The sequence below is a fragment of the Cuculus canorus genome, chromosome 12 (assembly GCF_017976375.1).
Source record: "Cuculus canorus isolate bCucCan1 chromosome 12, bCucCan1.pri, whole genome shotgun sequence".
Classification (NCBI taxonomy): domain Eukaryota; kingdom Metazoa; phylum Chordata; class Aves; order Cuculiformes; family Cuculidae; genus Cuculus; species Cuculus canorus.
In genome coordinates, this window is record NC_071412.1 from 3,800,270 (window position 1) to 3,823,927 (window position 23,658).

The window sequence follows — 23,658 nt, forward strand, 5'->3', positions numbered from 1 at the left end:
TTAAAAAAAGAAGAACTTAAATTTGTTTGCCACAAGTGAAACAAACATGCAAAATCTGACGTGTGCACTGGGACAGGAGTGCTGGGTACAATAAATACTGTTGAAAAGCATTAGTTGACAAATACGTGCTTGGAAAAAATGCAGCTTATGATGGATACAAGTATGGCTCTGCAAACGGCTGAACACGCAACCCCAAATGTAGGTATTTCATTACTGTGCTGTGTTGCAAAGGACTGATCCGCCTTTATTAATACTAAATATACTTTTTATGGTTAAAGGAAATATGTGAGGCAAATTACACTGTTACAAGCTGCTCTGGTAATGTATTATGCTGCCATTTTTATGGTGCTTCTGGGAACAGATAAAAATTCATCTACCACAACCCTAGTGAATGACACACATACGTTTTTCTTATCCTAAAGTAATAGGTGATCAATACCAGAAGTTTTCTTTAGAAAGGAATGGCTTTCAAGTATATTTTCTTATCTTTGTCAATTTTCAAGTTCACACATCTCTGTAATGTAATATAATATAATGTACGTGATATAGAAAGTGTTACCTCCAGGTAATGGGAGTGTCTGCTATCTGTGTCAACTAAACGGAGACGGTAAATGACACTGAAGTGTGAGTAGAGGACAAGGAGAGGAGAGATTTCCAAACATATTCCTTTATATAAGGTCAGCCAGCGCCTACCCAGCTGCAAGATTCTGCTCTATCTGCTCCGATTCTTCCCTAATCCTAACAAAACTCTACAGAAATCAATATTTATTTGCAAAATGTTTTCATGTTTGAAGACATCAGTATATTTTGTTTAAAAAGGAAAATAAAACTCACTGGAAACCTTCTCAACAATTCTTCCATGAAGCTTACCAGTGTCACTAAGACTGTTCTCTTCAGACTACTGCAGATGTATGACACTTGGATGGCTCTGTGAGCACAGCAGATGGGATTCCTTTTTTGTTGCACCTCTCTTTTACCGTAGGCACTAATTTAATATCATGGACTTGTTAAACCAAGAGTTCTATCTAGGCTGAGTATCTTTAGGATAGGGGTTGTAAACATCACTTTGTCGCTCTGTTGGCGTCATGGTTGTGCTCCTCTTCACAAGTGCACTTTCAAAATCTTCCCAAAGAGTATTTTGTTCTGGAAGGCAAAAGAGCGAGACCACGAAGAGCAGCGCAACCTGCAGCCGAAACTCATTTACTACCAAATACATAATGCCTGAGAGTGAGGACACTAACGTACTACTGTATCTCGTTTTCTACTTACCTCTGCGCTTGCTTTTCAAAATTAAATGCAAACCTTCACTCTTTTATTAGCAGGTGTAACACAAAACTCTCTAATGAAAATACTGCTCCATGGAGCAGCTCTTTAAGTTTTCTACTGCTTCTGCTTGATTTGTATTATTTGTTACTCCCCTATTAGACTTAAATATTACATAAAACCAGAAATGACCTCTAGTATTGATACCTGATTCTTTCAAAAGGAGTGAGCTTAAATCCATGTGTCTAAGCTTTTTCAATTAGCATGGGAACAATAAAAACATGTGCACCGAGGGCAGCCTGGGGGTACATTCCATGCATTGTTCTTTTGCCTTCACCTGTCTCTTTTTACATAGCCACGTGTTTGAGTTTCCTTTCTTTTCACACGCTTAGCTTTGAACACAAAGCTAGGAAGATCATGGTGTATAGCAATCTGTTTCTGAACAATAGGTACCGGCAGCCTTACTCACTCTGCTCCTTGGAAAAGACTGAATTATCTGAACAAAATGTTAAAACCGATAGCTTACTTTCTTAAGTTTTCCACTTCATCATGAGCCTGGTGGGCACTTTCTGGCCCCCGCTGGAGAATGTAGTAAGAGACCGCTGCGAAGGAAGCTCACTTGCTCACCATGGCTCATGAAGGGTGGCCAGTTCTAGAGACAAGTTTTTGGTTGTTTTCTTCATTCTGAGTGTAGTTTCAAAGTACCTTCTCATCAAGTAGCTTGTTGATGCCATCACAGATCTTTTTGAGGTATGGCCGACAATCCCCATCAAGACTGTACAGGGCAGTTAGAAATTCCACATCCGCGAAGTGATTGAAGACATGGTTGATGCGCCCGTGGGATCTTGGTGTCAGGTGTCGATCTACTAGTTCATGCACAAGGTCTTTACATTCATTCAGAAGTTCTGCAAGAACGTTCCTGTCAAAAGTGTATTCTACCTCGTAAAAACTGACAATTGTCATGGCAGTTTGGTTCAGCTTCTTCCTGAACTTGTCTACGATTTCCAGCTCTTCTTGGTTGAACTGATTATTTCGATAGAGGATCCCGATTTTTATTGCCACTTTAATCAGGTCTTTCATAATTTTATGGGCTTCCTTTTTGTTTCTTGTGTGTTCCTTTGTTACTTTGTACAGCTCATCGAAGATTTCACTGCTTGTATCATCGATCAGCATGTTAGCCATGGTTTTTGTTGCCATTTTACTCAGGATCTTTTTCTGGGCTTGCAGTGCGAGATTCTTGGAACTGAAACAATCGGGACCTGTTTTGGGATAGCAGAAAAGAGGGAAAATGTTAATTTTATTTGGTCAATCCTTTCGCAATCAGTTAAGAAAAGCAGTACTGATGTGTTAGTTACTGAGACATTGCATGCAGGGCTGATCATTACATGTAGTTACGATTGCAATAGCAGGAACTCTTCTAATGCTTTCCACACCTATTTCCAGGCATCCTTGGGGTCCATCCATGGACAAACATCAGTGCTTCAGGTCTTGCTGTCACTGACATTTTTTTTGCTTACAAGCTAAGAGCAGAATATTCTGAAGGGATACCTTTGCTTGTCTTGTATTAATTTTGAAGTTCAATGTTAAAGCTTTCTTCACAGAGAGATCTGTTGTGGTCAAAATAATGCTTAAGCTATCAGAGACAAACAAAACTGAGATACAGGACCTGGGGGTGTTGGTTGACAGCCACTGAACATGAGCCAGCAGTGTGCCCAGGTGGCCAAGAAGGCCAATGACATCTTGGCTTGATCAGAAACGGGGTGACCAGCAGGTCCAGGGAGGTGATTCTCCCTCTGTACTCGGCACTGGTGAGACCCCACCTTGAGTACTGTGTTCAGTTCTGGGCCCCTCACCACAAGAAGGATGTTGAGGCTCTGGAGTGTGTCCAGAGAAGAGCAACGAAGCTGGTGAGGGGCTGGAGAACAAGTCTGACGAGGAGCGGCTGGGAGAGCTGGGGTTGTTTAGCCTGGAGAAGAGGAGGCTGAGGGGAGACCTTATTGCTCTCTACAACTACCTGAAAGGAGGTTGTGGAGAGGAGGGAGCTGGGCTCTTCTCCCAAGTGACAGGGGACAGGACAAGGGGGAATGGCCTGAAGCTCCGTCAAGGGAGGTTCAGGCTGGACATCAGGAAAAAATTTTTCACAGAAAGGGTCATTGGGCACTGGAACAGCTGCCCAGGGAGGGGGTGGAGTCACCTTCCCTGGAGGTGTTTAAAAGAAGGGTGGATGAGATGCTCAGGGACATGGTTTAGTGGTTGATAGGAATGGTTGGACTCAATGATCCTGAAGGTCTTTTCCAACCTGGTGATTCTGTGAAGGAGTTATACTTAATGGTCATTGGGAGGCACTGTTGTTCCACTGTTAGACTAAGCAGCATCTCAGATGAGGGTTAATAAAGCGGATTCATAAGCATGGAATTATTTTGCTTTAACCTTTAGTAAAAATGCTGCTCTTATTTTTTTTCCAATTTGCAAAATTATAAATGTGATCATTGTAAAATGGTGCTTCAGTGTGTGCAGTTCCTGCTGATGAAAATACCTGAGCTATTTGCTCTACATTTATCAAATAAATAGCTTGGATTTTTTATCTTTTACTCCTCTGAGCAAGCTTCACTCAGTATAGCTCCTGAGCACGTGGCTACTCCTGATGGACTTTATCCAATGAGCTTCTGTAATTATTGGTAGAAATTAATTTGACCCTCCTCTGTTTTTCACATTGATGTTGATTTGTAACTGATCTGAGATGGACAAAGTAAAGGAAATAATCACCCAGTTTCATATGAGGGTAGAGAATTCTGTAGATCAAAGGAAGTTTTATCATTGTAGCCAAATAGGGATGGTGAGTGTGTGTGTATTCAGGCTTACAGCCAGCGAGGTGAGGGCTGAGTGCTGGCAGAGTGGTATAAGGTATGATACCTTCCTCACCTTGCCCTCACATCCGTCAGTATTTGCTCACGCAAAGGAGATGCCTGTCTTTCCCTGCCAGCTGGGGACCATGCTCTGCTCGCCAGGGGACCAGAGCCTTGGCTGGTACAAGAGGGACGCAGGTAACTACGTCCTTCACCAGATGCTAGGAAATCAAACCATGAAGAGATTAAAAAAAATACAGTAAAAAAACCAAAGCTTCCAGTGCTGATTTGATTTTGGAGCCTGAGCAGGTCTTAGGCTGTTGAGCTCTGGAGGCCCTCTGCAGCCCTGAGCACGTGGAGGCTGTCACCCAACTGCACAGACGTCATCTGTCAGTGCTTGTGGTGCATCCCGAGCCATGGCCTCGCTTACGCTGCTGGGGATTCACTGCAGCCTCTCCTTCCTCCCTGTGCTCCCTACATCCTTGCGTGAAGAAAAAGGGGTGCGAGTGCTTACTTGGAATAAGTAAGTATTTTTGAAGTCAGCTAGAATATTAAAGTTGTCATCTTTCTTTGTGCGCTGTAGCTGTATGACTTAGCGATATGGAAGAGTAACCTTTAATTTAAACTGAACCACCACCTGGAAAAAAATAATTCAGTGTGCTTGAATGAATTTGCTGTCATTAGGGGAGAAAACAGTGGGGCTGAGTTGCTGACTGGAGGAAACAGAAAAACTGTGATTTAATCTAGAAATGATAAAACCGGGATGAAAGCGTTCTTTCACTTAGCAATGCATGGGTATATAAATAGTACCTGTGATGAATAATTATGTGTATTTGACACAGTGAAATGGAAGATTAATATTAGTGTCTGTTCGTGTAGTGTTCGCCATTAATCAAGTGGTGCAGTTGTTCAGTATCTGTTTGGATCAGTAACTGAAAATAATTGGGCAAGGACTGTTTATAAAGGCTTGTAGTGTAGGACGAGGGGCAATGGGGATAAACTGGAGAGGGGCAGATTTAGACTGGACATAAGGAGGAATTTCTTCACGCTGAGAGCGATGAGGCCCTGGCCCAGGTTGCCCAGGGAAGCTGTGGCTGCCCCATCCCTGGAGGTGTTCCAGGCCAGGTTGGATGGGGCTTTGAGCCCCTGATCCAGTGGGAGGTGTCCCTGCCCAGGGCAGGCAGTGGAACTAGACGATCCTTAAGGTCCCTTCCAACCCAAACTATTCTACGATTCTATGATAATTGCAGTTGATCTTTAGAATATTAATTTTCCTAACATGCGTGACCCTTTAGCCTCTGTGTGACTTTGTCAGGGTCAAGCCCAGCTGGTTGGTGCTGTGCTTCGCTCTGCTGCAGGGAGAGCTTTGCAGAGGTGTTGCAATTCTGCAGCTCTAAGCAAAGCCATCAGTTGTGGCAGACAGAGGTGGTGCAAAGTACCACGTCCCCCACTGTATGCCTATGCAACTGGTGAGGGGCCGGAGAACAAGTCTGACGAGGAGCGGCTGAGAGAGCTGGGGTTGTTTAGCCTGGAGAAGAGGAGGCTGAGGGGAGACCTTATTGCTCTCTACAGCTACCTGAAAGGAGGTTGTGGAGAGGAGGGAGCTGGGCTCTTCTCCCAAGTGACAGGGGACAGGACAAGGGGGAATGGCCTGAAGCTGTGCCAGGGGAGGTTCAGGCTGGATATCAGAAAAACATTCTTCACAGAAAGAGTCATTGGGCATTGGCAGAGGCTGCCCAGGGAGGTGGTGGAGTCACCTTCCCTGGCGGTGTTTAAGGAATGGGTTGAAGAAGTGCTGAGGGACATGGTTTAGGGAGTGTTAGGAATGGTTGGACTCGATGATCCAGTGGGTCCTTTCCAACCTGGTGATTCTATGATTCTATGATCTCTAGCATACCGTAGTGCTCTGTGTTAAATCCAGAAGGTGCAGCCTGCTGCCACAGTCCCTCCACCATGTCGGGAAACCACTGAGAAGCTCAGGGAGAAGGACAACGAGTGCGCCAGCAAGCTGCCAGCCTGGCTGCCTGGGATTGGTGCTCTGCAGAGCCTCAGTCCGTGGCCTCCACCCGCTCAAGCACCTGCCAGGGGGTCAGACAAGATGTGTGCAATGAGGAGGAGGTCGACAACAGCCATCAGCCCATTTGTGCTGCTTAGACAACTGCGTGGGGTCTGTTTGCAAAGGGCTACGCTTGATTTTGTTTAAATTTGGAGTGTGCAAAGTTTTACAGCAGTTCATGCTGGATGAAACAAGAGAAACTGTTCGGATTGATTGTTTGGACTCCTGTCTCCAAAATCATGTAGTGCTCAGACATCAAGGTGACGCCTTGCCTTTCAGAGATCACAAGTGGTTAACCACATGATTAAATTCCGGCTTTCATGGGGACTGCAAGTTTACTGTGGCAGTCTTTTCTTACTGCTGCACATTGCTTGTTGCGCAAAATACAGCTCTGCCTCCTACACACAGCAGTTCTATTTTCTGCTTTCTTTCATACAGGAAAACAAATCAGTAACAACATTATAGATGCTATTAGCTTTCAGGAACATTACACCAAGGCTAAAAATGAAAAGCCGACCTCCAGCGTACTGCTTTGCTTGCTAATGATTGGCTTCCATAATAGAAATCCTGACATCTTGGGTTTTACTAAAATAAGGACCAGTTCTGCCTTCAGATCTGCTCTCTCTCTGTCATCTAGAGAGTTGCGTTTCATAAAAGCTATTCAAAAAGCCTCACGTGATGGGATAGCAATCTTCCATCCTTCAAAAAGTTCAACTCTTTGGATCTGTATTTCCACAGCTGTGATGCCTGCGGAAGGGAAGGCACGTGGCCAGCACAGGCAGGAGGAAGGCGAGAGGCTCCCATGGCTGGGAGGCTCCCATGGTGGGCAGGGTGCTACCTCGTTCCCCTCCAGTGACGGCCCAGCTCCTGGCACAGCGTGCTGAACATGACAGATGTCTCACATCCACCAAACTTAATGACAGGATTGCTCAATAACAGGGTTGCCTAATAACAGAAGTGTGGAAAAAGTTTGCCAACTCTAGAGAGCGAATGTAAGAGTTTCATATTTTAGGAGATTTTTGACAGTGAAATGCAAGAGCATCTGTAAGGTTCTCAGAATATTTTGTTTCCAGATGGCTGTACCGAGTACAAAACGGTTGGAACTAAATGCTCAGCAATACCATTTTCATGTAAATATCCATTCAGCCACTCGGTACAAAACACATGGCAGAACCACACACAGCAGAACCAGTGAACCAGAACATACTCCCACTATGCCCAAGAGAAAGCAGGGTTGACTTTTTCTGAAACTAATTACACGGCCATGGAACGCCCCCTTGCCCGCCCAGAGGACACGAGTCCTTTTCCCTCCCAGTTAGCCACTTCTTAATCAAAGCTTTAATAAAGTTTGGCAGCCAGGGTGTTTTCTGCTCCGGCGAATGTCTGAAAGCATGCTGGAATCAACTCTCAGCTGCTTTGCAGGTAAAAATGGAGAGAGCAGGAGTTAATCTGCAGAGTTTCTGTGGAGTTTCTCCAGCGCATTTTTCACTGTATGTGCAGGCTTGCTTGGAGAAGGGATACAAAACAATTTCTTTGGTTTTGTTGCACCTGTAGAGTTCTGTCTGACACCGGGAGTTGTTCCTGCTGTCTGCTGCAGCTTGTACTAGTTAATTGATTACCTCAACCATTGATTTCACCTGGTCTCAGATGAGTCACAGGTAGAGCTCCGTGCCTTACCTTTCACTCACACTGTGAGGGTAACTTAGCACCCAGCAGTTGGTGGTGGGCTGTGTTTTTGGGCCACTACCAACAGTGCATGTGTGGGAGGTACTGAGTCAGCCTGACAGCATCCTGGAGAGGTGAGTTGAGCTGTTTTAAGATAAGGGACGGAGCTAAAAATGTGAAGAGGTTGCAGAACTGCAGTGGGCTTCTGCAGCCTCACAGGGATGGGAGGTGATGTGGTTGGAAGAAGTCTTTGCATCTGTGCTGCAGCTGTACTGTAAGAGGGCTGAATCTTAAGAAGCAGGAAATACATAGGAAAGTGAAGATGATGAAGAAGCTGAAATATTTTTAATATTCCTGAATCCTCAATTTTCAAATGCAGCGCAGCCTCTGCAGCAAAAGGCTGGCTTTAAGGAGTCAGCAAAGCTGCTGGAAATGCGGGCATCTCTCCAGCTGCTAGTGTTGCTCAGGCTGGTGGGAGATGGACTGTGCCAAGGGACAGGGTCTGCTACTATACAAGATAGCGGCGTTATGAAAATTGTTGTAGGAATGTGCTGGTTTTAATGATTTCATTTTGAGCGCATCTGTGCATTTTAACCTGGTGACATACCTGCCACTGAGAACCTGGAGAGTCTGGGAATGCCAATGAGAAGGAATGAGGCAGCTGCATCCTAAAGCTCTTGCAGAGAGTTAAATGAGTAGTGGATATCCAAGTGGTTAATTCAGTGTTATTGTTGGTTTCATAATTTACTGGGCTGACAGCTTGTTTCAGTCTAACCCACAGTTACCTGTAATGTCTCTTTTTCTGGTTGTAAATAGTTAATAAAGTTTAAATAACCTTTGAGGAAAACAAGACAGGAAAGCTTATTACATTTTTTAAGCGAAGGTATGAGCACAAGAGAAAGCTAGTGCAGATTTGGAAAAGAGAATGTAGCAAAACAAACAGAAAATCTAGTTGCTTAACTTGCAATATTCAGACAAAATATTTAGAGGCAATGAGCTGCAAACCTGAGTGTTTTATTTATTCTTCAAGTATTAGTTACATGCTGTAAGATTGATTTGAAATGTTAACTGCAGAACTCAGGATTTCAAACTAGCTCTAAAATCAGATAGGACAAAAAATGCACTAAAAGCACTTCTTCTATAGTATTTTAGTACGGAGCAGCCAGGGAGCAAGCTGTAAGTGTGTGTATTCCTTTAGGACAGCTACAGGATCACCGTAGAAGAAGCATTCAGTGTTTCCAGTAACTTTAAGCCAAGAAATCTAGTAGACCAGATGGAATATATCAGCTTTTGGGCAGGGACAGTTTAAACACGTGTAAGCACCAGGGGCCTGGTGCTCAAACTTTTAACACTTCTAAATCTTTACTATGGACATAAAAGGGTTGCTCATTTCTGTAGTGGAACAAGAGATTACAGACTAATAATTATATGATTCCGAGAGAACGTGCTGGTATCCAAATGTCTGAAGGTAAATCTTGGACATGCTGCACATAGCAGCAACAGCCCCATACAGAGGGAACATGACTGAATGGAAAAAAACCCAAAAAGACCATTTTTTCCTTTTGGTGCTTTATATGAGCAACAGTCATGCTGCAAAAAAAACACTGTCTGGGAATCTAGTGAACAGAGATTCCTAATAATAGTCTTATTTCAGCAGCTAGCTTGTATTTGACATTTATTTTACTAATAATATACTGTCGCTACATACTGGAGTGTGCCTTTCATTATGGCAGAGGTAGTGGTAGGTTGAGGAGCTCCTGTAAGAAGAAGAGGGGCAATGCAGAACGAGTGGTTAAATGCTGTCCTTGTCTTGGTAATGCCTCCAGAGATGCTATCCAAGGGAAGAGGAGTTCAGCTGCTATTTCCATCAGCTCTGGTGGAGCTGCCAAGAAAGGGGCTGGCTAAGCTGTTTTCCTGCTACCCCCAGTAGCTGGCTGGGAACGGAGCTACACCGCTGTGCTCTTCCCCCGTGTATAAAAGCAATAGCTGGCAAGCAGTGTCTGGATAACAGTCCTGTGGCTGGAACTGGCCCATGGTGTGGAAACCTTCACAAGAGCTCCTTTGATTCTATGGCACAGCCTACACGATGCTGTGATTTTGTATGGCTGCTATGTGACACTACAAATGAGACATCATACTCTGTCATAGCCTGAAAACTTGCATTCGGCTTTTGAGACAGGAAACCACTCCCGGAGAAAAAGGCTCAGTGAGGACCATCTCCCCGCAGTGTCCCTGTGCCACAAACCACATGGAGGTACCAGACAGCAGCTGCTCCGCTAAGGACACAGCCCTTGGATCTCGTGTGCCAAGTATGAGCTTGGCACACGCCGGTGGCAAAGTTACTGTTCTGGAAGTGGCTGCCAAAGCCCTTAATTTTTTTAATCTGATAAAATAAAACCTCAGGCAGGCTGAAGCACAAGGAATGGTATGTTTCAAGAGTGACTTTCGAGTGTTCAGTTTAAACTGTGCTCCTCCCATTGTGTAGCATGCCGGGAAGCTCTGCCAGGGCAGCAAACGCATCTGGTTAACTCTTGGCAATTGATGGTGAGTGTGAACAACACAGAGCTTCCTTACACGGCACATGAAGTGAAAACAAGGCTTTGCTCTTATCTGGAAGTGCTCAGGCATTACAGAAATGAGTAAGTCTGTCTGCCAGGAGTGATAGTAAAACACTCTGTTGTTTGGTTGTTTTAAGCTTTACTATGCAACTAAAAGACCTTTTGATAAGCAGACCACTGTTTTTAAAACAGGTTTAAAGTCTTTCAATGTCAGCTCATTATATTGATAGCAATTGCAAAATATATTGAAAAGACTGAACGTCCCCACCCCAGAAAATGCTGTTTTAACTCTGCCTGACGCTGCAAGATGAAACACTGGCATACAGATGGCAAAGGTTAAGTGAGGGAGGTCTTGGAGATACATGGAGCCATAACAGGCTAGGGCATTGCCTGGAATGATCTTTAAGGAATGACATGTAGGATTGGTCGCAATGACCTATTGATCCTGCTCCTGTATTTTGAGACAGATATTTGTGATTATATTACTGTTTGGCTTTTTTTAAAGTGCTGGCTTTGGTGAGAAAACCGCCTCTGTGGAGTGGAGTGGCACACTGACATATCCAAAACACTACAGCAGGATTTTATGTAAGTGTGAATAGCTCACAAACCCCAGCAGACAGTGCTTTGGTGGCAACAGGGTACATCTTGCATCTTGAATTGGTTGGAGTTTTTTTGCCTTCAAACTGTCAGTGTTTGGGGTTTTGTTTGTCTTTTAATATATATGCTATATAGCAAATCCCGGGCAGTAACTTGAAGAGCTTAGCTTCAGTCTCTGAAACATTTTGTGTTTGATCTCCTTTGTGTTCGCCACAATTACCCCATTTCTTACACCTTCGTTTTAAAGACGCTGCATTTAAAAATAAGGTATCATGGTGACTATGTAGCAAAAATGTCTACTTAGATGAATAATTATTCTCTCTATAAGAAAATTACGCTTTTTTTAATGTCTGGCCATGTAATGTTCACAATGGGATAGTAACAAGTGCTTTGCTTTGTGCTAAGGAACTCTTTATTGATTAGATGGGACAGCGTCTCTGGGGAACCATGAGGCGTATAATGAATGATAAACCAATTACTTGTAAAGCAGCCTATGAGGGTTTTTTTCCTTAAAAGTACTCAATCATCACATTCTTCCACATAAAAGTAACAATTATCTAGAAAAGAGAAGACTTGCTTGCCAAAGTATTGTTTGCCACTGAGACTCTTATAAGCCATGAGAAACCTTTCTAGATCTCCAGGTATCCTGGTTTTGTCCAGATGCAATTATTGCAGCAGCTTCTCTTTTTAGGTGATCTGTAGTGCTTGCTTGCATTGTTACTTTATGATCAGTTACTTTATGGTAGATTCTGTTTTGAGGGAAAACTTGAAGAGGAATAAACCCCAACTTTGCAAGTGCTGAGTAGTAGAAAATGCAGCCTGTGTTATCTAAGCATGAGGGATACAGCTATGCACCCTGAAGCCAGCAGCTAGCGTTGACTTCCTTAAAGCTTCTGAGGATTTCTCTTTTCAGCACATGCAATTTTTCTTGATCCAGGAATGTAGTAACAAGCCCATCTTTCCCCTTACCTTATTAATACAACCAAAAAGTCCCCAAATACCACACAGAGACAAGCCAGCCAGGACAGCCAGTGTACAGCTACACAGCAGGTGCTTTCCACGTGTGTTATACCTGTGGTTTAGTATTCACTTACAGTGGCCCAGAAGCAAATCTTCTGGTTCAACTTCTGGCTGTGTTTTCCTGGTATATATGGGGGATTTGGTGCCTGGGAGCAGCTATGCCCTTCTCCTTGAGTTTAAACGTTTGAACAATGCGACAGTCGCAACAGATGCTGGAGGAGCCGAATGCAGTTTCACGAATGACTTGGATTCTTGATCGGGATGCATGAGCTTTTCTGGTTATTCTTTCATACCCTCCTCTGGCAGCGGGAGGGAAAGAGAAGGGTATGGAGGTATCTGTGCTCTTCTGGGCTTGGTGCTTAGTAACTACCACAGTCACCACTCCTGGTTAACGGGAGGTGCAGGCTGCCCTGGGCTTCTGTAGCTGAAACACTTTTTGTTCCTTCCAAAGTGGTCTGTTTAACGTACAGGAGCCAGTCATTCCCAGCAGGAACATAATACTGTACTGTTAGTAGCGTAAAGCCTAGCAATGCCAGCTCTAAATATTAAACAAGGCCTTCATGTAATATGGATGCTCTAAATAGATAATATGCAGCTAAGAAACAAGCTGTTGGGTACTGGTTCACTGATTTCTTCTTCCCCTCCCCCCTAATTTCTCATCCTCTCGGGGAGAAAACTCTGAGGGTTTATTTTTGTACCTTGAAGTTGCTTGTTGTTGCAGTACACCGCTCTTTCTCCAGAGATCTAATGTCCTTGCCTTTTACATACAGTAATTCTATTTTTGACTCGTATATTAAGAATGGCATGAAAAATAACCACAACTATGCTCTAGGGATGTACTAAATTCCATGAGAAAGCAAGCAATCGGGACTCCAAGGATAGCTGGCCCGGAGATGCTGTGAAACTCCAAGTTGGCATTTCTCTGTAGTTTAATATGAGGCTGAAAGAAAACGGAGGGGAAAAGCATTTCTGCTAAACCAGGTCAAGGTGAATAAGCTGTCAAAACCCCCACAACAGCCTGCAACCGCAGAAGGTCTCAAGCTGCTGCTGGCCAAATGGGCTGCCCAGCTGTGCTGGCCTGGGCCTTGCTGCATCCAGAGGGAGGGAATGGCAGTGGGCAGCTCTGGCACCGCATCCCTGCAGAACTACACCAGCATCTCTGCAGAGCATAGAGTTTTCTTCACCACCCTCCAGAACGCTGTTCAGATACATCCAAAATAGCCCACCTTGTCCCACAGAAGGGGAACGACTGGAAGCAAAACTGAAATTCACTCTTGTGTGGTTTTCTTTTGTTTTAAAACAAAACCTGCACTGACATTACTACTTAATCTGTGCCGGATGGTAGGGGTAATGCTGAACTAGGCATGCGCAAATGAGAAGAGGCCAAGGGAAGGCGGGTGAGGTGGAGGGAGAAGGCAGGCTGTTCGAGCTTGGAATTGTTGTAAGTTAATGGCATCTGTGGATGTGGCAAATGAGGGAGATATATTTTTATGAACACCACATGCCATTATTTTACTACCTTGGTATTTGCTTGCTTTACCCCACTAGGTTTTGAATTAACAAGGTGATGGATAGGAGGGAAATAAAACAGTAGCAGAGATCAGGCACATCTGGAAAAACATGCTGTGAGTCCCTAAACAAAACAACAGAGGAGCTGTTAATTTTCCCCAATTAACTCCAGCCATGCTTCCAAACTATGTTTAAACCAGAGAAGAAAGTCAAATGAGGGGAAGATGGAGAGGACAATAGTGGCACAAAGTGTCTGCCAGCAGTCAAAGTCAGAAGCAGCCATTCTAGACTGATCACGACATGCTTAAAACTATTAAGTTAAGTAAGTTTAATGAAATTAATGCATAGACTATTATCTCATTTTTATTCTTTGCTTATGTGCTTTGAGGAAGTAAATTAAAAGAAAAATATTTTGAAGATGCCGATTAGTGCTTACAAATCAGCTACTGCTCACAGGACTCTGGAAGATGAGTGCTTACAGGTTATAACATGTTTGGATCTGCTGTTTGGCAGTTAACAAACAGGCACAGCTATGGCTATAATACAGCCAGAACAGTAGGACCATGACGTGACTATTACTAAAGAAAACAAAAGATGTCAAATTTCTGCAACATCATGGCTTGTTAGGGGCATGAAGGACTTCAAAGTGTGGCTTATCCTGGGACTGACTGATGTTCTTAGCCAAACTAAACAACTTTCCCTAACCAACAAAACAAACAAACAGAAAAACCATTAGAAACCCCAAACTGAAACTCCTGATAGGAAAGACTCTGCAAGTGTGTAAGTCAATTACTAAAGCAATATTCTTCTGAGCCTTACCATGAGTCATGCCTAGTTACACAATTTTGTATGTCATAGCATCGTTACTTCCAAGGTATGTGGGTGTTACCTATGTCTGTGTATTTACAACAGGTTTCATTTGCTCCATGAATGCAAAGGCCTAGATTTGTAAAGGCATCTAATGTACCACTAAGTGCAGTCTGAAATTTTAATTCCTAGTCTGAGAATATTCGATGGGGGTAAAAAAGGACTACAAAAAAAAAATCTGGAAAAGTTACTGCAATTTGTCAAGCCTTTTAGGGTAAGGACAATATTCCTGATGAATTCACCATTTGCTGTACCTCGTCACCTTTCTTCTGCCTCCTGGCTGCAGAGCATCCTTTGCTGATGTCCTTCTGCCCCAGGGCGCAGTGCCTCGGCAGGTAGCCGTGCCCTGTGTTCTGCTCTGTGCCCGCTGTACAGACTATCAGCCATTCTGACCAAGCTTTTAAACTATTACACTTCACTTACCGTTAATAGGTTACAGGATACAGGTTCATGCTCTGCCTGCACGAACACGGTAGTGAGAATTGCATTGCCGTTTGAAGCAGACAGTTTTGTTTTGCCCAGCTAGATTAACTCATGCTTTGGGCTGCAGCTTTAAATACGGGTGCGATACCAGATGGGAATGTTGCTTGTGCAAATCCATAAAAGACCTGAGGGCATCTTCCCTTTCTGAGTAAGAGCTGCTGATAATATTTGTCTGAATAGTGCCTGCTCTGGTTTCTTTTAACCTATTTGAAGTACTTTTCCTCCACTGAAAGTTTAAAGATTTCCTTAGAGAATTCTAACACGGTGGCCTTCCTGAAACAAAACCTACTTGATTATAACTATGCCCCTCTATTCCTCTCTTGTGAGACCTCATCTGGAGTATTATGTCCAGTTCTGGAATCCTCAACATAAGAAGGAGATGGAGCTGTTGGAACGGGTCCAGAGGAGGCTACAAATATGATCAGAGGGTTGGAGCACCTTCCATAGGAGGACAGGCTGAGAGAGTTGGGGTTGTTCAGCCTGGAGAAGAGAAGGCTCCGAGGAGACATTATAGTGACCTTCCAGTACCTGAAGGGGCTACAGGAAAGCTGGAGAGGGGCTGTTTACAAAGGCTTGTGGCGACAGGACGAGGGGGAATGGATATAAACTGGAGAGGGGCAGATTTAGACTAAACATAAGGAGGAATTTCTTCACCATGAAAGTGGTGAGGCCCTGGCCCAGGTTGCCCAGGGAAGCTGTGGCTGCCCCATCCCTGGAGGGGTTCCAGGCCAGGTTGGATGGGCCTTGGGCAGCCTGAGCCAGTGGGAGGTGTCCCTGCCCATGGCAGGGGGGTTAGAACTGGGTGATCTTTAAGGTCCCTTCCAACCCAAAGTATCCTATGATTCTATAATCATCAGAATTGATATTGTAGAACCCATCATCAATGAGCTACTTCAATGGTATAGTTAAAAATGAACCTATGGTGGTATTTTTTTTTTTTTTAAATGTTATGTGCTTATTCAAATGACTAAATTCCTTTCCATTATAGTTTAGGGTTTTTTTTTCAGTACTTCAACAAAGAACAGATTAAGCATGTGCTATACTGAAATAGCTGCCTACACACAAATGCTGGTGCTCAGCATACCTTTACAGGAAAAATCTAAACTTAATGCATCAATCCTGTTGATCTGGGGTGAAATCAATGATTTCAGTCTGAAAGTGCTAGAGAAGTACTTCCTAAAAACAGCAAACCCAAACGCGAAAAGGCAAAAGACATGAATTAAAAAAGGAGGACAGTCTGCTTATGCCTGTTTACTGTTGTTTCCAAAAAAGGACAACAAAAGTAGAAGAATCTCCATTTATTTATTGTTGTAAACAATGCACTACTGTTTGCCTCATTTTTTTAAAAAGTATAGTTTTACAGTTGTAGAATATTGGGCTCTGAGGAATCCTTCCCCTTCTTTTTTTTTGTTGGTTCTTTTTATTATTATTATTTTTGTTTTTCCTTCCTCCCTACTTCTAGAGGAGGATTAGCTGCTGGGGCGATGGCCAACCCAGATTCTAAATGGAAAACTCCTGACCAAAAGAAAAATTAGCACTGGTCAGTGCAGCTGGGATTCATCATGCTCACTATCTCTTAAAGTTTTTGTGCATCTGATCGGTGATTTATGGGTAGGAAGAAAGCATGTGTTGCGTCACGCCTCAGATGTGATCTATAACCCTGTTTTTCTTTAATATGACACCTGATTTGGACTTCAGTATAGCCTTTGGGTGATGTGCTCTGCACTGCTCATCCGCAGTGTCAGGTCAAGCATCTGATCAAGATTCAGATCCACTAAGAGCAGAGAATGTGGTGGCTTTCATCTCTATGAGAAAAGACACAGACTAGTATCTGTCCCACATGAACTACAACACCTGCTGTGTTCTCCATAGTTCTTCTCTGAAATACTGTCATAGACTGATCAGTGTTTATCCAGAATTTTCTTTAAAAAAAAAAACCAATAATTTTTAAACCAGTAAAACCTTAGTCTAGAAAGTTGATTCTGTTCTTCCTTGATTCAAGGTCTGCATGAATAACATCTGCCAAAAGTTGGTGTCTTGCTGTCTTACACTAATGAAAGAAAAACTCCAGAGATTATACTGGAAAAATGGGAGGAGAAACTAGACTACAAATGATTGTTTCCTTGTTAGGGCTTTAAAACAAAGTACTAAGCATAGTGTCTATACTTTCACAGTGATGTAACTGACCCAAGTAGCATAAATTATATCTTGCAGTCAAAGTTCCTGTAGAGGATAAATGTTAATGAAGATAATCTGGTTTTATACTCTTATCTTGTTTCTTGTATGTTTGTATTGCAAAACGTATTATGCCAGGAGGAATATCCTGATAACAGGGACGCTTTCTCTGACATCAGGGTGTCTCTAATAATGGTTTAACAGCAGTAGCTGTAACCACCTATAGTGCAGAAGTTCAGTCTTTATTTCAGAAAAGCAGAAACAGAAAAGATGCTGGAAAAGTACTGAAACACTCAAGATAGTTCTTCGGAGGCCTGTTTAATTATTCTGAGGCACACATGGCAATGTGTAGTGGGTTTTTAATATAGATGTGTGTATGTATGTATCTTCATTATATGATATTGCAGCTATTTGGAGTCAGGATTGAATTTGCAGAGGAAAAATAAAAAAAAAACCCACTGCCTTTATGTTACCTAAAGAAAACTCTGAAAGGACAAACCTCAACGATAAACACAGATAAGCAGGATGTGCTTCATGAGGTTTCAGTTCTGTGAAATCTCTGTATATATGTACTGATTTTATTTGTACTGATACCCGCATATGTACATCCAGCTGAATATTCAGGATAATATAGAATTATTACCTCCGAATACAGCAGCCACAACAGTCTCTAGAGAGAGGCTTCACATGAACTGAATCAGGCCCAACCTGATATTTAGAGGAAAAGCAGCACAGCCTACATGCTGTTATCATCTCGCTATTTCAGATGCCAGCAGAACTGCTGCCTTTATATGTGGATAATGGTAATAGAATAATAGACGATTCCACAGCTCTGCTGAAAAGTAAAAATAGCGCCTAGAAACAAAACTTCAATCCACCAAAACAACTGCTACTTCTGAAGGTAATTTGGTCATTTTTGCTGTTTCTTAATCTTGAGCATGAATTTTTAGAGTGTCTCTGGTACACGCTGAAAAACGGAGCCATTGGCATGCTACTTTTTCTTCTGGAGCCATTCTTTGGATAGGCAGCTCCTTGAGAGGTTTCCAAAGGCAAGTTCAGACCTGTGATCTCTTCTGGATTTGCCATGGTATTCAAAGAGTGAATACCCTGTGGCGCTACCTTAGATAGTCCTGCAGTCACATGAGAAGAAACACTGCTTAGTTTCCTCTTACTATTTTTTAGGACTTACTAAGTCCTTCTTTTAGAGAGTCCTAATCTTGCATTTCATTGTCCTGCTCCAAGGCCTCGCTAGGTTCAGTGCTCTTTCTGCCTGAACCCTGATGTGTCCCTGCCCATGGCAGAGGGTGGAACTGGATGATCTTTAAGGTCCCTTCCAACCCAAACTGTTCTATGATCCTAAAACACATGCAGAAGCTTTGCATGCTGCTTCACCTTTCCAGCATGCTCAACAGTCGCCCCTCCGATGGAGGACACGCTCATGATAAAATCATATTTTCTGACAGCAAGTGGGCACCCCAGTGAGCCTCTCAGACTACCGTCCCACTATGTGAACTCTCATTAAGTGCAGCCCAGTGGTGCTACCATCACGTTGCATTAGTCAACAGTTATTTGACTTTAATATACACAGAAGTTGCTTGTAAAAAGCTTTTATCAAAGAAATAAAATGCCAAATGCCAGAGCCATCTCTTATACAGTGAGAGACTGCCTAGAGACCCGAGCAGCGTGTTAGAGCTTCCAAGATTTCTGACAAATGGAGATAGTAGGTAAAAGAGAAAAATCAGCTCTCATTCCCTACATTTTGATCCCATGTTCATTCTCATGGCTGGCAGATATATTTTCTTCCTGGAACTCACACAAAGGATACATCCTAAGACAGCAACTGAGGAGAGATTTGCATCCAGTTACTGTCGGTTAACTGAGAATATTAATGCTATAAACACAAGTCTATAAATGTGATGATACACCACAAAAATTTATTCAGGGCAGCACCAACTTTCTTAATCTAAATAGCTGTAATAATTATACTGCTTTTTAAATTGGTCAAATGGAAGCTGATAAATCTCCCTAATGTTGTCATGGGTATGGTCTACAAAAAGCTACAGATGCTTGATAATTCTACAGCTATCTGCTTTATTCGAAAATAAAAACAAGACCAACACCATAAAAGCAATGTAGCATATTTCAATATTTAAAAAGTGTACACTTGAATGTCTTAATTTGGATATGTCTGTAATGGCTTCTTCTAGCTGAATTTAATTACTTTCTTATTTTACATTTATGCATAAAAGATCTTTCTTTTAAAAAGCAGACATTATTTAATACTTATGTACTAACAGAAGAGTCATGGAAACCACCAGTGCTCCCCTTTCTTTTCTCGCAAAGGAGAAATTTACCAAAAAAATTATTTATTAATGGCCAAGATGTCATGATAAGTAGTAGTTATCAAGCTATCTGCTCAGATAAACCACAGAAAAGAAAATGTTTAAAGAGAATACTTGCTCCTTTTTTCTTTACAAAGGTAAAGAAAATACTACCCTGTGGAGGAACATTTGCTGTATTACGATCTGAAATACCTGTAGGTATTTCATCCTAAGGTTGCATATGAGCAAGGATTTTTAGGACGCAATTCCACTTCCATTTGTATAGCTCTGAATTCTTCTGCTATATTCAGTGTTTCATGAAAGAATGTCTTTACTGATGACATCAGTGATAATGGCCTAAAGTGGCCATATAAAAACATGATGTCATATGTGATGACAGAGAGATTATTTTTCTGAAGATGCTTCTCTAATTTCTAAGATGTACCGAGTTTTGTCTCTAACCATTTCTCATCCAAGGCTGATTAACATCCAGCAGGTGCTCTGTCCTAATTCTTTTAGAGGGAAGTTGCTGTTTAAAGGGGATCTATTCCAATCAACTGTATTTTTTTGAGATTTTCTGCATGATGTTTCTCAGCCCTTAGTGTTTCTGCACATCTATTACCATTCTGATTTCCCACAGCTATCAGAGGATAACCATGCATTGCATGGTGGATACTGCCTGAATTCTTGTCCTGAATTCAAAATGGGTATCTTCGTCATATTGGGACTCTCATCCTCCAAACTCGGGACTGGATCAGTATATACAGAGAAGCACTATTTTCTCGTTTCTTTTAGTTATGTTTACTTTTCACCATGACAACTTCTCAAGCAGAGAACAAGCTGAAATCTTACTGGGTCCATTCTTGCCTCAATCCCCCTCTTTTTTTTATTTTTTTTTCATAAAATAATTATGCAGTTCATCTAGAATATGGGAATATAATTTGCTTGTGTCAATGGCTAGATTTAGGAGTGGCTTTTAATGGCATTATTTTTGCTTTAGTTTCAGAAGTAAAGAGACAAAAGGCACAGCTCACCAAAGCAATAAATGAAAAAGCAGCTTCACAGATAGGAATGGAGAAATGCGTACAGTGGATGACTAAAAAAACCCATAGCTCTCACGATTTAGAAGATCTCATATTATTTTTTGGCTATCATTCTTAACACATGGTAGTTAATGTGGTTTAGTTAAATACAGGCAACTGTAATTGCACTCTGTTCTTCAAGTCCTGCTTGTGTAATCCTTTTCCCTTTCCTCATTATAGAAGAAAAGTAGACTTTCCTCATCAAATAAAAACCCTTGCCCAAACCATGTTAGACCTCTGATTATGTTTAGTATGGTCTAAACAATAAGGGTATATTTCTATGGAATGTAGTATTCTCCTAGGAGTGAATTTTGATTGAACATTATCACACAACACATGAAGTGTTAGCTTGCTCTTTATTGTTTAATATACAGTCTGTATTGCATTAATTACAGCATCTCCTGTTTCATTCATCCCCTCTGCAAAACATAAGTGGTTTGTTTTCTTTAGTGGCAAAGTCCTAAATGGACTTTTCCTTCCTCCCTCGTGTCTATGAAATACCTTTTTTCAGATACTTCTTCTATAGTAATCACTCAGTAGACACACAAACACTCCCCTGCTCTCCTCCCTGCTTCGGAATAGGTTTATCTGTGTGCTGCTCAGTGTGCCAGCAGGAATGATGCAGAGATGGAAACTGTTCATCAAACACACGAGTACAATTATGACATTGTGTCTTCGACTTCTCTTATCAAAGGAGTGAGCTGTGCTGTCACTCTAGAGGCCGAAGAGAATTACTGTGGCTACGGACCGATTTGGGCAATAGTTGTTTAGCAGATAAGTACAGAGCAGGATTATGTCCTTTAAGCACTACTTTCTTGGCTTCCTCAGGTAAGACGAAATGCCTGCACAAATTCAAACAAATGGGGCTTTATCTGCACTTTCGTACCTCTGGAGAGCTGACACAGCAGAAGAGCCGTTTGTTTCACCGCTAAGTAATGTGTACGGAAGTGTTAGCACGGGAAACGGGCTCACGGGTTCAACCCTTGGGATAACACAGAAGTAAAGCACTGAATTCTGAAGGGTCATTGCTTTTCTTTCACAATTACATTTTTATTTCTCATGCAATATAGAGTGTGGTATTTTCCAGAAAAGTGATTTGTAATTATAGCAATTCCAGAAGTGTCAGTTGGTTCTAAATGCCGCCTTTTGCTCTATTTTTTGGACTTGTAGCTTGAGATGGCCCCTGTTGGCTTAGTGTTGGAATGGTTGGACTGGATGATCCAGTAGGTCCTTTCCAACCTAGTGATTCTATGATTCTATGATTACTATTTCTATAATGTGAGGGGAAAATGCTTACCTAAATTTTATGGTAACAGGCATGTTTATGTGGAGCCTTTAAAAGATTCAGTGGAAAAAGTTCTCGCTGGTTTCTTGTAGAATTCGCAACATTACATTGCAGCACAGTTAATGAATGAGCTGCATGGAGAAGGGCTGTTTGGTTTGCTTTCCCTAACTGAGATGTAGAGAAATGAGCTGAATGATCCAAGAGGTATGTAGAGCAAAGTAACGCTTTTGAAGTCCTAACTAACTGTGAGTGGTTTGTTACACCAGCAGAGCCACCTCCATGTAAAAATATAAAATCCTTATCCTTTGAACAGGTACAATAATGAGCCTATTTGAATTGGATAGTCCCGACTAACCCACTGAAGTGGGAAAAAGATGAATGAAAAGCTGTTTCTTTGCCCATTGCCAGAGAACAGCGCTTTTCAGTGGTACCCTGATTAGAATGGCTGGCTGCTCAGGGGACTCCCAGTTGCCAGCCTTGGCACCTTCCTGATTTTTAGCACTATTTGTTACTTTTTTTAAACCCAAGGCAAGTTGAAACTAATCAAAACAGGCTTCTTTAACAGCCAGGGATTTCACCGCCAAGCCCTGCCTAAACTTACTCACGTAAAGAGCTTTATCATTTTATAGGGTATGTTCTGAGTAAAATGAATAGACTTTAGTGTGAAATTATATTTAAAAAAAATCTTGATTTTTTTTTTGTTTCTTTCCCCTCTCGTACCTTTCCAAATGTGTCCTAAATTTTTGCCTATGCTAAGTAACCTTGTTCACACAATCTAGCGTTTAATAACCATATTGAATAATATATAAAAGATGAGTCACAGCTTTGCTGAAATTTGCACTGAAGCCATAGAAAAATATAACCCCTGAATTGAGAAGGATTTATGGTCTATCCTATGTCTTCTGTCCCAGGGTACAGATCCAGCTTCTGAAACTATTTGCCTTTCTTTAAAATAAGAAGCTAAATCCTCTGGTGTAGGCTGGCATAGTTCCACCTGCACTGATAAGCCAGTGCAGTTCTACACCAAGGGAGGGAGCACTCACCTCATCAGATATAGATTTAATAGTTTGTCTGGAGAACAGTAATCACTTGGGACCTAATGAGATTTATCACTGGACAAATATTATGGCTGTATCTATTTATGTAATTCAGAACGGGGAAATTTGTGAATTATGGGTTATCTCTAGCATTAATATAAGATGGAAATCTTCTTATTAAGCTATTTGGTGGAAAATGTGGACTGGTTAAAATATTGTTGGAAATGCATGTATTTTTTATAAAATTCCATACAATTTCCTGTCAGTCTCCCAGGCTGTCAGACAGCCCTTTCTTCCTGTGTCTGCTGTTTGCATTAGCTCTGCTGCATATATTTCAGCTGAAAAAGTGAGCTGTACCTATTATGCAATAGGGAATACAGCTTTCTGCTCCTCTTCAAATTAAGAGAGCTAATACTGACCTTGGTCTTGTAAACAGGATGTCCTTTTTGGGATTAAAAACCCAAACACAACCAAAACAAGACACCCCCCCCAAAAAAAACCCTGTGCGTATATATGCGCGTAAATATGTATATACACATGTTTAAATTGTCTCATTTTTCATTCTTAATGACAACCCAGCACCACTAGGTTTTGCTAGTCTTTCAGCAGTGTAAAGACTGCTTTTTAATCAGGTTTAGTCTCGCATATGTTTATGCAGATTTCCCTAACAGTACTGTAATTTCCTCTCTCTGACACTATAGGACTGAGTAATAATTGTTTCAGAATTTTTTTATTACTTCCCGTCCAAAGCCTTTGTCATTTCATAGGATACCAAATGCATTTATCGGGATACCCTACTTCTAAAATACACAACTGAAAAATTATTGTTGTCATAAAATATTGTATATTTGTGAAGCACGAAGGGAACATCCCCATTTCTCACAAGCTCTGTAG

General features: G+C 41.9%; 1 protein-coding gene across 3 annotated transcripts in view; it reads right to left on the bottom strand.

The window, feature by feature from the left end:
- Positions 1 to 495: 495 nt before the first annotated feature.
- TNFAIP8L3 (TNF alpha induced protein 8 like 3) overlaps positions 496 to 23,658 on the bottom strand; it is a 48,388-nt gene continuing 25,225 nt past the window's right edge. Inside the window, exons 1-2 of one of the 3 annotated variants that reach the window (XM_054077484.1) lie at positions 6,007 to 6,132; positions 496 to 2,522 (exon numbers count right to left, since the gene is read on the bottom strand). In XM_054077484.1, the coding sequence (XP_053933459.1) occupies positions 1,960 to 2,522; positions 6,007 to 6,064 (621 nt within the window). In that variant the 5' untranslated portion in view covers positions 6,065 to 6,132 and the 3' untranslated portion in view covers positions 496 to 1,959. Of the gene's footprint in view, positions 2,523 to 4,185; positions 4,208 to 6,006; positions 6,133 to 23,658 lie in introns of those variants that run through there. The other 2 variants (XM_054077485.1, XM_054077483.1) reach the window with 2 other exon arrangements.